Here is a 16,745-nt window from a genome sequence, read left to right on the forward strand (position 1 = left end):
GCAACTGAGTTAGGAATGACGCCTGTTTCTGTGTAGTGACCGGGTGTATTGATACACCATCCAAGTGTAATTCATATCTTTACCATGCTGAAAGGGATATTCAATGTCTGTTTTTTTGCCATCTATCAGTAGGTGCCCTTCTTTGCAAGGCACTGGAAAACCTCACTGGTCTTTGTATTTGAAATTCACTGCTAGACTGAGGTACCTTACAGATAATTGTATGTGTGGGGTACAGAGATGTGTCAAAAATCATGTTAAACACTATTATTGCACACAGAGTGAGTCCATGCAACTTATTAAGTGACTTGTTAAGCACATTTTTACTCTTGAATGTATTTAGGCTTGCCATAACAAAGGGGTTGAATACTTATTGACTCAAGACATTTCAGCTTATAATATTTTATTAACTTGAAAAAATGTAGAAAAACATAACATTATGAGGTATTGTGTGTAGGCCAGTGACAAAAAATCTAAATGTAATCCATTTTAAATTCAGGCTGTAACACAACAAAATGTGGAAAAAGTCAAGGGGTTTGAATACCTTCTGAAGGCGTGTGTGTGTGTGTGTGTGTGTGTGTGGTGTGTGTGTGTGTGTGTGTGTGTGTGTGTGTGTGTGTGCGTGTGCGTGCGTGTGTGCGTGTTACCTTTGATTTTCATTGCTTCAGGGAAACAACAGTAGCATTCATTTTTAGTCTTCAAACTGTCATCCCATTACATCACTGTCAACTACAATGAAAGACTTCTCTCTGACAGAAAGAAAGACCGTTTCAGTGGGTATGTTTTGTACGGTGTCCATATTAGGACATCCTCAGTCACCCCAGCTTCTTTTGACTCTGAGGATGTCCTAATATGGACAGTTTGAAGACTAAAAATTAATGCTGCTGTTGTTTCCCTGAAGCAATGCGTTATAGTTATAGGTTTTGTGATTTCAAAAGTTTCCTATTTGAGCGATGTGAAGTTCCGAGAAATGTCTGCTTAATTACACACACTGTTTGTCTGCTCAGTTTGAGTGGGATTTTCTGTGTTATTTCACAGGTTGCATATTTTATCTGGAGTTTCGGACGAGGAGAGACGGGAAGTTCATAGCGTTGGGGAAGCCTGAGGGTCATCCTAACTCTGGCCGTAGTGTGGGTCAGTGTGGGGTCACACCCTGCACCCTGGTGACCTGCAGGAATGGAGGAACCTGTGTGGACTCTGGATCCTCTGTCTAGTATGTACACTACATTTTCATTGATTATTTTATTTTGTTGAACCGTTCTTTAAACCAGGATGTCCCATTGTTATGCTTGTAATCAATGAATCAGATTGATTTATATTGCCCTTTCTACCACAATATATCTCCCAAAGTGCTTTACAGGAACCCATGAAGCCCATGGTATGTGACTGTGGTATTATTATTATTGAGTTAAGTGACTACAATGACGTCTCTGCATAATATGACTTGACCAGAGATGTAGGCTAAGGCTGGTCATATATAGGGTTGATTGAAGTGTACTGTTGGGGGGGGGGGGGGGGCTTGTGGTTTCTTCTATAAACCTTCTATCAGTGAGACTCAGAAAATGCCCACGCTAAAACAGTCCTTGTGGCAAGTGCTCCCTCTATCCATCTCTATGGCGAGACTGAGAAAACAGGAGCATGTATTGATGTTGCATGTCAGACCAAGGGCTTAGTGGGCATCAGGCCTCCTCCGCCTGGTGTAATCAATGTTATTATCCCAGAAATGAGAGGCTTTGGAGACATAAATCACTGCTCAACATGGACGCAAATGAATGGGTATGGCTGTACCACTGTTAGTCCTATTAATCATGGTTGGCTGGGTTGACCAGGAGATAGGTGGTGAATTCTATTTCAGCCTGTACAAGTGCTGATCTAGAATCAGGTCCCCAATGCCCATGTGTTCTTGTTCATTATGATATAAAAGGCTAAATTGATCCTAGATCAGCACTCCTACTCTGAGATGCTTTGTAAATACAGGTCCAGATTCCTAACATGTGTTTGGAATCAGCTTAGCCTTTTAGCTCATAATGAACAAGATTATATGGACAGGGGGGGACCTGATCCTAGATCAGTTTGTTTTAGTTTCTTCTATTCAGGAGAGATTTATCTGTCTGTATTGTTAAGAACAGCATCATCAGAGCAAGGAGCTGTGTGTTTAGGACTCAATGTTAATGAATGTGATACACAACAGTGCAGGCAATAGTGGATTCATTCAGACAATAATTGCAAAATGTAATGTAGTTGGTGAAGATATAATAACTCTTAGTAATTCACTGAAGATGTATCATCACCATCTGTAGACTCTGTAGATGTATCATTACCATCTGTAGACTCTGTAGATGTATCATTACCATCTGTATACTCTGTAGATGTAACATCACCATCTGTAGACTCTGTAGATGTATCATCACCATCTGTATACTCTGTAGATGTATCATCACCATCTGTAGACTCTGTAGATGTATCATTACCATCTGTAGACTCTGTAGATGTATCATCACCATCTGTAGACTCTGTAGATGTATCATCACCATCTGCATACTCTGTAGATGTATCATCACCATCTGTATACTCTGTAGATGTAACATCACCATCTGTATACTCTGTAGATGTAACATCACCATCTGTAGACTCTAGATGTAACATCACCATCTGTAGACTCTGTAGATGTATCATTACCATCTGTAGACTCTGTAGATGTATCATCACCATCTGTAGACTCTGTAGATGTATCAACACCATCTGTAGACTCTGTAGATGTATCATCACCATCTGTAGACTCTGTAGATGTATCATCACCATCTGTAGACTCTGTAGATGTACCATCACCATCTGTAGACTCTGTAGATATATCATCACCATCTGTAGACTCTGTAGATGTATCATCACCATCTGTAGACTCTGTAGATGTAACATCACCATCTGTAGACTCTGTAGATATAGCATCACCATCTGTAGACTCTGTAGAGTCTGACCTACAGTATTACTAGTAATAAGCCAGACCCCCTGTACTAAAGTATTATTAGAAATAAGCCAGTGCCCTGTACTACAGTATTACTAGTAATAAGCCAGTCCCCTGTACTACAGTATTACTAGTAATAAGCCAGTCCCCTGTACTACAGTATTACTTGAAATAAGCCAGTCCCCTGTACTACAGTATTACTAGTAATAAGCCAGTCCCCTGTACTACAGTATTACTAGTAGTAAGCCAGTCCCCTGTACTACAGTATTACTAGTAATAAGCCAGTCCCCCTGTACTACAGTATTACTAGTAATAAGCCAGTCCCCCTGTACTACAGTATTACTAGTAATAAGCCAGTCCCCTGTACTACAGTATTACTAGTAGTAAGCCAGTCCCCTGTACTACAGTATTACTAGTAGTAAGCCAGTCCCCTGACCTGCAGTATTACTAGTAATAAGCCAGTCCCCCTGTACTACAGTATTACTAGTAGTAAGCCAGTCCCCTGTACTACAGTATCACTAGTAGTAATCCAGTCCCCTGTACTACAGTATTACTAGTAGTAAGCCAGTGCCCTGTACTACAGTATTACTAGAAATAAGCCAGTGCCCTGTACTACAGTATTACTAGTAGTAAGCCAGTGCCCTGTACTACAGTATTACTAGTAGTAAGCCAGTCCCCTGTACTACAGTATTACTAGTAGTAAGCCAGTCCCCTGTACTACAGTATCACTAGTAGTAAGGCAGTCCCCTGTACTATAGGATTACTAGTAATAAGCCAGTCCCCTGTACTACAGCATTACTAGTAGTAAGCCAGTGCCCTGTACTACAGTATTACTAGTCGTACTCCATGTCATTCTGCTCTCCCCTGTAGCACTACTAGTAGCACTACTAGCAGCACTGTCTGTGCCAGTAGTAGAAGTAGTTATTCTGATGTTAAGTAAACCTCATGACATCTCCCCTAGCTGCCAGTTACACTAACCCATGTGTTCCTCTCTCCCCTAGCTGCCAGTTACCCTAACCCATGTGTTCCTCTCTCCCCTAGCTGCCAGTTACCCTAACCCATGTGTTCCTCTCTCCCCTAGCTGCCAGTTACCCTAACCCATGTGTTCCTCTCTCCCCTAGCTGCCAGTTACCCTAACCCATGTGTTCCTCTCTCCCCTAGCTGCCAGTATCCCTAACCCATGTGTTCCTCTCTCCCCTAGCTGGCAGTTACCCTAACCCATGTGTTCCTCTCTCCCCTAGCTGCCAGTATCCCTAACCCATGTGTTCCTCTCTCCCCTAGCTGCCAGTTACCCTAACCCATGTGTTCCTCTCTCCCCTAGCTGCCAGTATCCCTAACCCATGTGTTCCTCTCTCCCCTAGCTGCCAGTTACCCTAACCCATGTGTTCCTCTCTCCCCTAGCTGCCAGTTACCCTAACCCATGTGTTCCTCTCTCCCCTAGCTGCCAGTTACCCTAACCCATGTGTTCATCTCTCCCCTAGCTGCCAGTTTCCCTAACCCATGTGTTCCTCTCTCCCCTAGCTGCCAGTTACCCTAACCCATGTGTTCCTCTCTCCCCTAGCTGCCAGTATCCCTAAACCATGTGTTCCTCTCTCCCCTAGCTGCCAGTTACCCTAACCCATGTGTTCCTCTCTCCCCTAGCTGCCAGTTACCCTAACCCATGTGTTCCTCTCTCCCCTAGCTGCCAGTTACCCTAACCCATGTGTTCCTCTCTCCCCTAGCTGCCAGTAACCCTAACCCATGTGTTCCTCTCTCCCCTAGCTGCCAGTGCCCATTCAGCTGGAAGGGAGCACTCTGCTCTGAGACCGTGTCTGTGTGCGACGCTGAACACCGTCCCCCTCCTTTGTGTGCCCGTGGTTCCACCTGCGTACCCCTTCCAGACGGATACACCTGCCTCTGCCCCTTGGGCACCGGCGGACTGCACTGTCAGCAAGGTCAGAATACTGACCAAACACTAACCAAATACTATTAGGTCAGAATACTGACCAAACACTAACCAAATACTATTAGGTCAGAATACTGACCAAACACTAACCAAATACTATTAATTCAGAATACTGACCAAATACTATTAGGTCAGAATACTGACCAAACACTAACCAAATAGTATTAGGTCAAAATAATAACCAACCAACCCAACCAGTTTGTCGGCAAAAAATAAGAAAAAGAAAGCGATTAAACTCTCTGTTAACCTCTCCGTTAACCTCTCCGTTACGTTAACCTCTCCGTTAACCTTTCTGTTAAACTCTCCGTTAACCTCTCTGTTAACCTCTCTGTTAACCTCTCCGTTAACCCCTCCGTTAACCTCTCCGTTAAACTCTCCGTTAAGCTCTCCGTTACGTTAACCTCTCTGTTAAGCTTTCTGTTAAACTCTCCGTTAACCTCTCTGTTAACCTCTCCGTTAACCTCTCCGTTAAACTCTCCGTTACGTTAACCTCTCCGTTAACCTCTCCGTTAACCTCTCCGTTAACCTCTCCGTTAAACTCTCCGTTAAGCTCTCCGTTAAACTCTCCGTTAAACTCTCCGTTTACCTCTCCGTTAAACTCTCCGTTAAGCTCTCCGTTAACCTCTCTGTTAAGCTCTCTGTTAACCTCTCCGTTAAACTCTCTGTTAACCTCTCTGTTAACCTCTCCGTTAACCTCTCTGTTAAGCTCTCTGTTAACCTCTCTGTTAAGCTCTCTGTTAACCTCTCTGTTAACCTCTCTGTTAAACTCTCCGTAAAACACTGATGAAGGTCTATTGAGACCAAAACGTTGGTATATGTTTTTTCCCCGTTATCCTATAGTATCAATTTCCAGGGTTTTAAAATGTAATTACATCAAATGAATAGATCTCAGTCCCTCTTATATAACCATTTGTCTTTCCCCTTTGATTGATAGCTTGACACAAAGAAATAGATACCGTACCAGTCAAAAGTTTGGACACACCTACTCATTCAAGGGTTTTTCTTCATTTTTACTATTTTCTACATTGTAGAATAATAGTGAAGACATCAAAACTATGCAATAACACATATGGAATCATGTAGTTACCAAAAAAGTGTTAAACAAATCAAAATATATTTTAGATTATTCAAAGTAGCCACCCTTTCCCTTGATGACTTTGCATACTCTTGTAATTCTCTCAACCAGCTTCATGAGGTAGTCACCTGGAATGCATTTCAATTAACAGGTGTGCCTTGTCAAAAGTTAATTAGTGGAATTTATTTCCTTCTTAATGTGTTTGAGACAATCAGCTGTCTTGTGACAAGGTAGAGGTGGTATACAGAAGATAGCCCTATTTGGTAAAAGACCAAGTCCATATTATGGCAAGAACAGCTCAAATAAGCAAAGAGAAATGACAGTCCATCATTACTTTAAGACATGAAGGTCAGTAAATCTTGAAAATGTCAAGAACTTTGAAAGTTTCTTCAAGTGCAGTCACAAAAACCATCAAGCGCTATGATGAAACTGCTTCTCATGAGGACCGCCACAGGAAAGGAAGAGCCAGAGTTACCTCTGCTGCAGAGGATAAGTTCATAAGAGTTACCAGCCTCAGAAATTGCAGCCCAGATAAATGCTTGACAGAGTTCAAGTAACAGACACATGAATCAGGCCTTCATGGTCGAATTGCTGCATAGAAACCACTATTAAAGGACACCAATAAGAAGAAGAGACTTGCTTGGGCCAAGAAACACGAGCAATGGACATTAGACCGGTGGAAATCTGTTCTTTGGTCTGATGAGGCCAAATGTCAGATTTTCGGTTTCAACCGCCGTGTCTTTGTGGGATGCAGAATAGCTGAACAGATGATCTCCGCATGTGTGGTTCCCACCATGAAGCATGGAGGAGGAGGTGTGATGGTGTATTCTGTTTTTGTATTTATTATGGATCCCCATTAGCTGTTGCCAAAGCAACAGCTATTCTTCCTGGGGTCCAGCAAAATTAAGGCGGTTTATACCATTTTAAAAACATTACTATACATTCACAGATTTCACAACACACTGTGTGCCCTCAGGCCCCTACTCCATCACTACCACATATCTACAGTACTAAATCCATGTGTATGATGTTATCGTGTGTGTGTGTATGCATGTGACTGTGCCAATGTTTGTGTTGCTTCACAGTCCCGCTGTTCCATAAGGTGTTTTTTAAATCTGTTTTTTAAATCTAATTTTACTGCTTGCGTCAGTTTCTTGATGTGGAATAGAGTTTATTGTAGTCATGGCTCAATGTAGTACTGTGTGCCTCCCATAGTCTGTTCTGGACTTGGGGACTGTGAAGAGACCTCTTGTGGCATGTCTTGTGGGGTATGTATGGGTGTCCGAGCTCTGTGCCAGTAGTTTAGACAGACAGCTCAGTGCATTCAACATGTCAATACCTCTCATAAATACAAGTAGTGATGAAGTCAATCTCTCCTCCACTTTCAGCCAGGAGAGATTGACATGCATATTATTAATATTAGGTCTCTGTGTACATCCAAGGGCCAGCCGTGCTGCCCTGTTATGAGCCAATTGCAAAACTAGGGCCTGTTGGACCTGCCTTGTTGATAGTGTTGTTAAGAAGGCAGAGCATCATTTTTATTATAGACAGACTTCTCCCAATCTTAGCTACTACTGCATCAATATGTTTTGATCATGACAGTTTACAATCTAGTGTTATTCCAAGCAGTTTAGTCATCTCAACTTGCTCAATTTCCACATTATTTATTACAAGATTTAGTTGAGGTTTAGGGTTTAGTGAGTGTTTTGTTCCAAATACAATGCTTTTAGTTTCAGAAATATTTAGTGCTAACTTATTCCTTTCCACCCACTCTGAAACTAACTGCAGCTCTTTGTTGAGTGTTGAAGTCATTTCAGTCGCTGTAGTAGCTGACGTGTATAGTGTTGAGTCATCCGCATACATAGACACTCTGGCTTCACTCAGTCAGTGGCATGTCGTTAGTAAAATAAAATTAACGGAAGGGGCCTAAATAGCTACCCTGGAGAATTCCTGATTCTAACTGGATTATATTTGAGAGGCTTCCATTAAAGAACACCTTCTGTGTTCTGTTAGACAAGTAACTCTATCCACATTATAGCAGGGGGTGTAAAGCCATAACACATACGTTTTTCCAGCAGCAGACTATGATCAATAATGTCAAAGCTGCACTGAAGTCTAATAAGACAGCCCCCACAATAATTTTATCATCAATTTATCTCAGCCAATCATCAGTAATTTGTGTAAGTGCCACGTCCTGACCAAACTACAATAACAAATAACCTCTTTACTGGTCAGGACGTGACAGTCTGATTCAATGAATGAAGGAGCCTAGTTGTCTTTTTTTCCCAAAATTTCATTTAAGGTGCCCCAAAGCTTTTTACTATCATTCTTTTATTTAATTTATCTTATTTCTGTCTTTTCGGTTGATGTTATAACCATGTATTGCTACCACTGTATCATCAAATGTATTATCTAAGTGAGTTTCAGAGCTAATCAGAATATGAATGTCATCTGTTACAAGAAAGTTATTGACTTCATGGACCTTGTTTCTTAGGCTACATATGTTAATATGGGCTATTTGTAGCACTTTTCTGGGTTGCTTGATTGTTTTTAATGGTTTACTGGGAAACTTATCAGAGGTAGACTTACTCATGTTATTTACATTGGAGCTGATAGTGCAGAGTGAGCTGCATAAAGTGGTCTTCCTACTATTGCACACCGCCTCAGTGCTAACAGTGGAACTCATGACTACTGCTTACAATAGCTGTAGGATAAACAGATGTATTCGGTGCAATTAGGGGTACATAAATTAAATTACTTACATTGTGTTTGCCAATGCCCCTAAGATCATGTACATTTCATGCAGCATTATGGCGACTCATTGTCACAATGGTAGGGATTAACTGAGCTGGTCCTGGATCATTTACCAGTCATTGTTTCAACGCAGTCTTGAAATGCATGGACAGAGTCCAGGAGCCAAGATGATTTGGATGGACTCCGTCATTCCTGTAGAGTATCTTCTGTTTCCAGAAGGTGTCAAAGTTATCAATGAAAATGACTCCAGAAGAGCTACAGTAGTCTTTTAGCCAGATGTGTAATGCCAGCAGTCTGCTGAATCTTTCACACCCGCGGCCCAACGATGGTACTGGACCTGAAATTATTGGCCCTTTTTTTGGAGTCTTTTAATGCTAAAATCAGTTCTTTAAAATCCATTTTCAAATGTTCCGAGCTAGCCCTCCTGATGTCGTTTGACCCCACATGGACTACGACAGTGTCAGCTCCCTGCATCTGTGGTAGAACAGTCGACACGCCCTTGTTATGTCCTGTTCTTTTGCCTTGGGGACCGAGATGTTTCTCACCATAGAGCTGCCTATGATGACAGCTGGTGATGTTGAATGGGCCGGTCTCTCAGGCAGCCTCAAGGTCTGGTGAGGCTGGGAACTCCGAAGATCTGAACCCGAGGTAGAAGCCACCGGAGAGGGAGACAGAACCGAGGACGAAGATGCAGGTACCTCCGGATCCGATCTTGATTGGGAAGCCACCGAGAACGAAGGCTCCGGAACCTCTGGATCCAGGGCGGCAAAGCTGTTTTTGGTCTGTGTCAGTTCCTGGCTCAACATCTCCATGGAGACCCCCGTTGCCAGAGGACGCCTTCTTCGACTTCCACGGCAAGTGACGTACCTCCATGGCTGGTTGGCTGTGTCGAGAACAGCTCGGTTCTCCAGGGAAGGGGGAGACCACTTCGGGGATGGAATCCTGCCTAGCACCAGCCAGTCGGCTGTGGAGAGCCGACACGGCGGCGAAACTTCCACCAGACCAGAGCGGCGTCCGGCTACTAGAGTGGAAGAAAAATAAAAAGTAGGTGGGCGTGGGTTCCCCAGTAGCTTATGTAGGTTTGCTACTTGCTTGCTAAGAGTAGCCACTTCGCTCCTGTAGTCCTCCGCAAGCAAGCAGTTGCTACATTGAAAGTCAGCGCAGTCCACTTTGTCCCGGAACAACGCAAAGTAAACACAGCTCCTGCAATGCTGGAAACGTTTAATGGCGGCCTCCATTTGAGACCTTTTTTTTGAGGCCACCGAGTGTAGGGGTGCTTTGCTGCTGACGCTGTCTGTGATTTATTTAGAATTCAAGGCATACTTAACCAGCATGACTACCACAGCATTCTGCAGCAATACGCCATCCCATCTGGTTTGCGCTTTGGGACTACAATTCGTTTTTCCACAGGACAATGACCCAACACACCTCCAGGCTATGTAAGGTCTATTTGACCAAGAAGGAGAGTGATGGAGTGCTGCATCAGATGATCTGGCCTCCACAATCACCCGACCTCAACCTAATTGAGATGGTTTGGGATGAGTTGGACCGCAGAGTGAAGGAAAAGCAGCCAACAAGTGCTCAGCATATGTGGGAACTCCTTCAAGACTGTTGGAAAAGCATTCCTCATGAAGCTGGTTGAGAGAATGCCAAGAGTGTGCAAAGCTATCATTAAGGCAAAGGGTGGCTACTTTGAATATATTTTGATTTGATTAACACTTTTTTGGTTACTACATGATTCCATATGTGCTATTTCAAAGTTTTGATGTCTTCACTATTATTATACAATGTAGAAAATAGTAAAAATAAAGAAAAACCCATGAATGCGTAGGTGTATCCAAACTTTTGACTGGTACTGTATATTTTTTGCATTAATCCACCAGATAATCCACCAGATACTATAGCTGCAGTCCTGCTCCCAGACTGGCAGTCAGAGCAGCGCTTCAGTGGTTATATCCCAGCCTGGCAGTCAGAGCAGCGCATCAGTGGTTATATTAATGAGATTTCAATCAAATCCAGTCAGTCAGTATAGCTCTCTGGTACAAATTGCCAAGGAACATTGGGCTCTGGGGTGAGCTCATTTAAATGAATCCATATTCAGTACACTGTGACCTGTGACCTGTTAGAACTGGCTGCGCCAATAGGTTCAATTAGAGAATGACATTGCATAATAGCCTACTGTGGCTATAGCCCTCTGTCTCTTACAGCCCGTACCAATTCCCTTCCTACTCCTTCCCTTTGGCCTTATTCCTTCCCCTTGGCCTTACTCCTTCCCCTTGGCCTTACTCCTTCCCTTTGGCCTTACTCCTTCCCCTTGGCCTTACTCCTTCCCCTTGGCCTTACTCCTTCCCCTTGGCCTTACTCCTTCCCCTTGGCCTTACTCCTTCCCCTTGGCCCTAACCCTTCCCTTTGGCCTTACTCCTTCCCCTTGGCCTTACTCCTTCCCCTTGGCCCTACTCCTTCCCCTTGGCCTTACTCCTTCCCCTTGGCCTTACTCCTTCCCCTTGGCCTTACTCCTTCCCCTTGGCCTTACTCCTTCCCCTTGGCCCTACTCCTTCCCCTTGGCCTTACTCCTTCCCCTTGGCCCTACTCCTTCCCTTTGGCCTTACTACTTACCCTTGGCCCTACTCCTTCCCCTTGGCCTTACTCCTTCCCTTTGGCCTTACTCCTTCCCCTTGGCCTTACTCCTTCCCTTTGGCCTTACTCCTTCCCCTTGGCCTTACTCCTTCCCCTTGGCCTTACTCCTTCCCTTTGGCCTTACTCCTTCCCCTTGGCCTTACTCCTTCCCTTTGGCCTTACTCCTTCCCCTTGGCCTTACTCCTTCCCCTTGGCCTTACTCCTTCCCCTTGGCCTTACTCCTTCCCCTTGGCCCTACTCCTTCCCCTTGGCCTTACTCCTTCCCCTTGGCCTTACTCCTTCCCTTTGGCCTTACTCCTTCCCCTTGGCCTTACTCCTTCCCCTTGGCCCTACTCCTTCCCCTTGGCCTTACTCCTTCCCCTTGGCCTTACTCCTTCCCCTTGGCCCTACTCCTTCCCCTTGGCCTTACTCCTTCCCTTTGGCCTTACTCCTTCCCCTTGGCCTTACTCCTTCCCTTTGGCCTTACTCCTTCCCCTTGGCCTTACTCCTTCCCCTTGGCCTTACTCCTTCCCTTTGGCCTTACTCCTTCCCCTTGGCCTTACTCCTTCCCTTTGGCCTTACTCCTTCCCCTTGGCCTTACTCCTTCCCTTTGGCCTTACTCCTTCCCCTTGGCCTTACTCCTTCCCCTTGGCCTTACTCCTTCCCTTTGGCCTTACTCCTTCCCTTTGGCCTTACTCCTTCCCCTTGGCCCTACTCCTTCCCTTTGGCCTTACTCCTTCCCCTTGGCCTTACTCCTTCCCCTTGGCCTTACTCCTTCCCCTTGGCCTTACTCCTTCCCCATGGTCATAGTCCTTCCCCTTGGCCCTACTTCTTCCCCTTGGCCCTTCTCCTTCAATGTTTCCAGATCTGAAGGGTCTCGTGAAGCTTCTCCATGGTGCATACATTCTTTTGACTAATCATATTATCTATCCTGTTGCCGAGTCATTTCATCCTATTGCCTTGTCTCCGGTTACCTATCTACCCCCGCACATGGACTTGGTACTGGTACCCCATGTTTATAGCCAAGTTATCATTACGCGCTTCCCCTCCGCCCGTACCCCCATGTTTATCGCCAAGCATACTCACTTACCCGCCGCCGCGTACTGGTACCCCATGTTTATAGCCAAGTTATCATTACTCAGTACTGGTACCCCATGTTTATAGCCAAGTTATCATTACGCCGTACTGGTACCCCATGTTTATAGCCAAGTTATCATTACTCAGTACTGGTACCCCATGTTTATAGCCAAGTTATCATTACGCGGTACTGGTACCCCATGTTTATAGCCAAGTTATCATTACTCAGTACTGGTACCCCATGTTTATAGCCAAGTTATCATTACTCAGTACTGGTACCCCATGTTTATAGCCAAGTTATCATTGCTCAGTACTGGTAACCCCATGTTTATAGCCAAGTTATTGTTACTCATTGTGGATGTTTTCATTGAGTTATTATTTTTCTATTATTTCTCTATTTTTCTCTCTGTATTGTTGGGAAGGGCCTGTAAGTAAGCATTTCACTGTTAGCCTACACCTGTTGTTTACCAAGCATGTGACTTTAGAGATAAACAAACATTGAAGATCTGCAAATATAAGTAATTACATTATTGCCGCGCACCTGCAGCAAGAAAACTCAGATGTGAGAGTGCTTTATAAAATGGTAGATCTGAAAAGATTGAAGGCTTAGGGCCAACGGAAGGAAAGTTAACGTTTATTGTCATGAGTCTTGTCCTGGGGCAGAACTGAACGATTTCCACTAGATAGGCCAGCTGCAAAGTCAAAATTGGCTATATTGTAAAAATTCATGAAAACTAAAATGTGCTTTTTGGTCTATGGTCAGGCATTAGGGTTAGCAGTATGATTAAGGGGAAAGATATATGGATAGAGGGGGGAGGAGAGACAAAGAGAGGAACAGAGGGGGAGGAGAGACATAGAGAGGGACAGAGGGGGAGGAGGGACAGAGGGGGGAGGAGAGACAGAGAGAGGGACAGAGGGGGGAGGGGAGACAGAGAGAGGGATAGAGGGGGGAGGCGAGAGAGAGGGATAGAGGAGGGAGGAAAGACAGAGAGAGGAACAGATGGGAAGGAGAGACAGAGAGAGGGATAGAGGGGGGAGGAGAGACAGAGAGAGGGATAGAGGAGGGAGGAGAGACAGAGAGAGGGATAGAGGGGGAGGAGAGACAGAGAGAGGGATAGAGGAGGGGAGGAGTACAGAGAGAAAGAGATAGCTGGGGAGGAGAGACAGAGCGAGGGATAGAGGGGGGAGGAGAGACAGAGAGAGGGACAGAGGGGGAGGAGAGACAGAGAGGGGGGAGGAGAGAAAAGGAAAGAACAAGCAGTAGGGATAGAGAGAAAAATAAGCCATTGTGTGAGAAAAAGAGGAGATGAAAATAAATGTCACAGCTCAGTGTGTCCCACTATCTCCAAGCTTACAGCATTTTATTTAACCTTTATTTAACTAAGCAAGAGTAAACTCGACGACGCTGGGCCAATTGTGTGCTGCACTATGGGACTCCCAATCACGGCCGGTAGTGATACAGCCTGGCTATGTTTTATGATAATGTTATTACGCAAAATACAGGGCTCTATGTATTACTGTAGTAGGACTACTGTATATAAAACACAGGGCTCTATGTATTACTGTAGTAGGCCTGCTGTATACAAAACACAGGGCTCTATGTATTACTGTAGTAGGCCTACTGTATACAAAACACAGGGCTCTATGTATTACTGTAGTATTCCTACTGTATACAAAACACAGGGCTCTATGTATTACTGTAGTAGGCCTGCTGTATACAAAACACAGGGCTCTATGTATTACTGTAGTAGGACTACTGTATACAAAACACAGGGCTCTATGTATTACTGTAGTAAGACTACTGTATACAAAACACAGGGCTGTATGTATTACTGTAATAGGACTACTGTATACAAAATACAGGGCTCTATGTATTGCTGTAGTAGGACTACTGTATACAAAATACAGGGCTCTATGTATTACTGTGATAGAGCCCTGTATTTTGTATACAGTAGTCCTATGTATTACTGTAGTAAGACTACTGTATACAAAGCACAGGGCTCTATCTATTACTGTAACAGGACTACTGTATACAAAACACAGGGCTCTATGTATTACTGTAATATACAAAACACAGGGCTCTATGTATTACTGTAGTAGGACTACTGTATACAAAACACAGGGCTGTATGTATTACTGTAATAGGACTACTGTATACAAAATACAGGGCTCTATGTATTACTGTAATAGGACTACTGTATACAAAACACAGGGCTGTATGTATTACTGTAATAGGACTACTGTATACAAAACACAGGGCTGTATGTATTACTGTAATAGGACTACTGTATACAAAACACAGGGCTGTATGTATTACTGTAATAGGACTACTGTATACAAAACACAGGGCTATATGTATTACTGTAATAGGACTGCTGTATACAAAACACAGGGCTGTATGTATTACTGTAATAGGACTGCTGTATACAACAGGTTCTCATCTTCAATCTGATAAAACAGGAGTTTGAGAATATACAGATAAATCCAATAACATTGTTGTCATAAGCAATAAGAATTACACTACAACTCTGAACAAACCTTACACATTTCCATATTACTCTGGTTCTTCTTGATGTTATGAAGAAAATTCTTCATAGTAACATTAGACATTTTTTGTATCCTGTTCTTGTAAAAGTAATTTCAGAATCAAATGAACAAGAAAAAATATTCTAAAAGTATTTTATACATTTTTTATGAGGTTTGTATTTCTCCCATTCTTGTTTGTTTCAGCCATGGCCATCAGTGACCCATTCTTCAGCAGTAACCAGTCATCCTGGATGTCTTTCCCTCCAGTCAGCATTAGACACAGGACAGACCTCAGGCTGCAGTTCCAGACTCTGTCACCAGAGGGCATCCTCTTCTACACAGCACAGCACCTCAGTGCCCGGGCCGGTAGGAACACAGTAACCATTCTATCCCTCTAAACTGTTTTCCTGTCATTTGTGGTTTATAGAAATGTGGTAATAATATAAATACATTCAGAATGACAACATTAATGACCATCGTATCCCTCTGTCCCGCTCTGGTCATGTCATCCACAGAAGACTTCTTCTGTGTGTCCCTGACATCGGGGTTGGTCCAGCTGCGTTACAACCTGGGTTCTGGAACCAACGTGTTACAGTCCACTAACAGAGTGGACACCAGCGGAGGGACCTGGCACACGGTACCATGTCAAATCACATTTTATTTTATCACATGCTCCGAATATAACAGGTGTAGATCTTACAGTGAAATGCTGAATATAACAGGTGTAGATCTTACAGTGAAATGCTGAATATAACAGGTGTAGATCTTACAGTGAAATGCTGAATATAACAGGTGTAGATCTTACAGTGAAATGCTGAATATAACAGGTGTAGATCTTACAGTGAAATGCTTACTTACAAGCCCTTAACCAACAACGCAGTTTTATGCGAAAAAAGACACACAATTGGTTAGGTGGCCGTATAACAGCAGCCATCTCCTCCTGCCCCATTATGTTCTTACACCTGTACAGAACAGACAGGAACATTCCAGCTGCTTTACATGTGCTGAAAACACATCAGATATTTACAGGATCTGGCTAAATAATTAGAAAACACACACGCAATTAATATTTTCTGTAACGGTTTGATGTTTATCATTCCAGGTGAGGACAGGCAGGACGGGCCACCAGGGGTTCCTGGTTCTGGAGCAGAATGACACGGAGGGAGGGATGTCCACTCTGGACGTGGCCACGGACCTCTTCGTCGGCGGGGTCTCCGACCTGAGCTCCATCTCTACGTTCTCCGTGGAGAGCGAGCCTGTGGGTTTTACCGGAGGCGTGAGAGAGCTCGTCTTAAACGGACACGACTTTGACCTGACGGAGACAGGGGCCCTGGGAGGGGCCAATGTGGGCGACTGGGACGGGACGGCGTGCGGGTACAAAGTGTGCCAGAACGGTGGCCGCTGTACTGCGTTGAGCGGCGCCGATTCGGACTCATTTATGTGCACCTGCCCTCCTCGGTGGACGGGTCCTGTGTGTAACCAATCGGTGTATTGTGTCAATAACCTCTGTCAACATGAGTCATTGTGTTTCTCTGATCTTGTGACTGGCTCATACGACTGTTTCTGTCCTCTCGGGTGGGAGGGGAGGTACTGCGATAAGCAGGTAGGCCTATCCATGACCACTCTGAAGTTCGTTGGGAAATCATATCTGAAATACAGGGATCCTAAATTCAACACAAGGAATCTGAGGTACACGCAGGTTTCGTTTAACTTTACAGCAAGCAGGAACGAAGGGTTGATTCTGTGGATGGGAAGAGCGGAGCATGATGACGACGATTACCTTGCCGTCGGGC

At 44.2% G+C, this 16,745-nt stretch overlaps 1 protein-coding gene across 1 annotated transcript in view; it reads left to right on the forward strand.

Annotated features, from left to right (window-relative positions):
* The window catches only part of eys (EGF-like photoreceptor maintenance factor), a gene marked incomplete at its 5' end in the record, with an annotated part of 444,052 nt that overhangs the window by 425,924 nt on the left and 1,383 nt on the right, over positions 1 to 16,745 (forward strand). Inside the window, 5 exon segments of the mRNA XM_082972800.1 lie at positions 1,036 to 1,210; positions 4,721 to 4,893; positions 15,157 to 15,318; positions 15,468 to 15,589; positions 16,055 to 16,745. Coding sequence (XP_082828926.1) covers positions 1,036 to 1,210; positions 4,721 to 4,893; positions 15,157 to 15,318; positions 15,468 to 15,589; positions 16,055 to 16,745 — 1,323 coding nt within the window.

The sequence above is a fragment of the Salmo salar genome, chromosome 01 (genome assembly GCF_965601325.2).
Source record: "Salmo salar chromosome 01, fSalSal1, whole genome shotgun sequence".
Classification (NCBI taxonomy): Eukaryota; Metazoa; Chordata; class Actinopteri; order Salmoniformes; family Salmonidae; genus Salmo; species Salmo salar.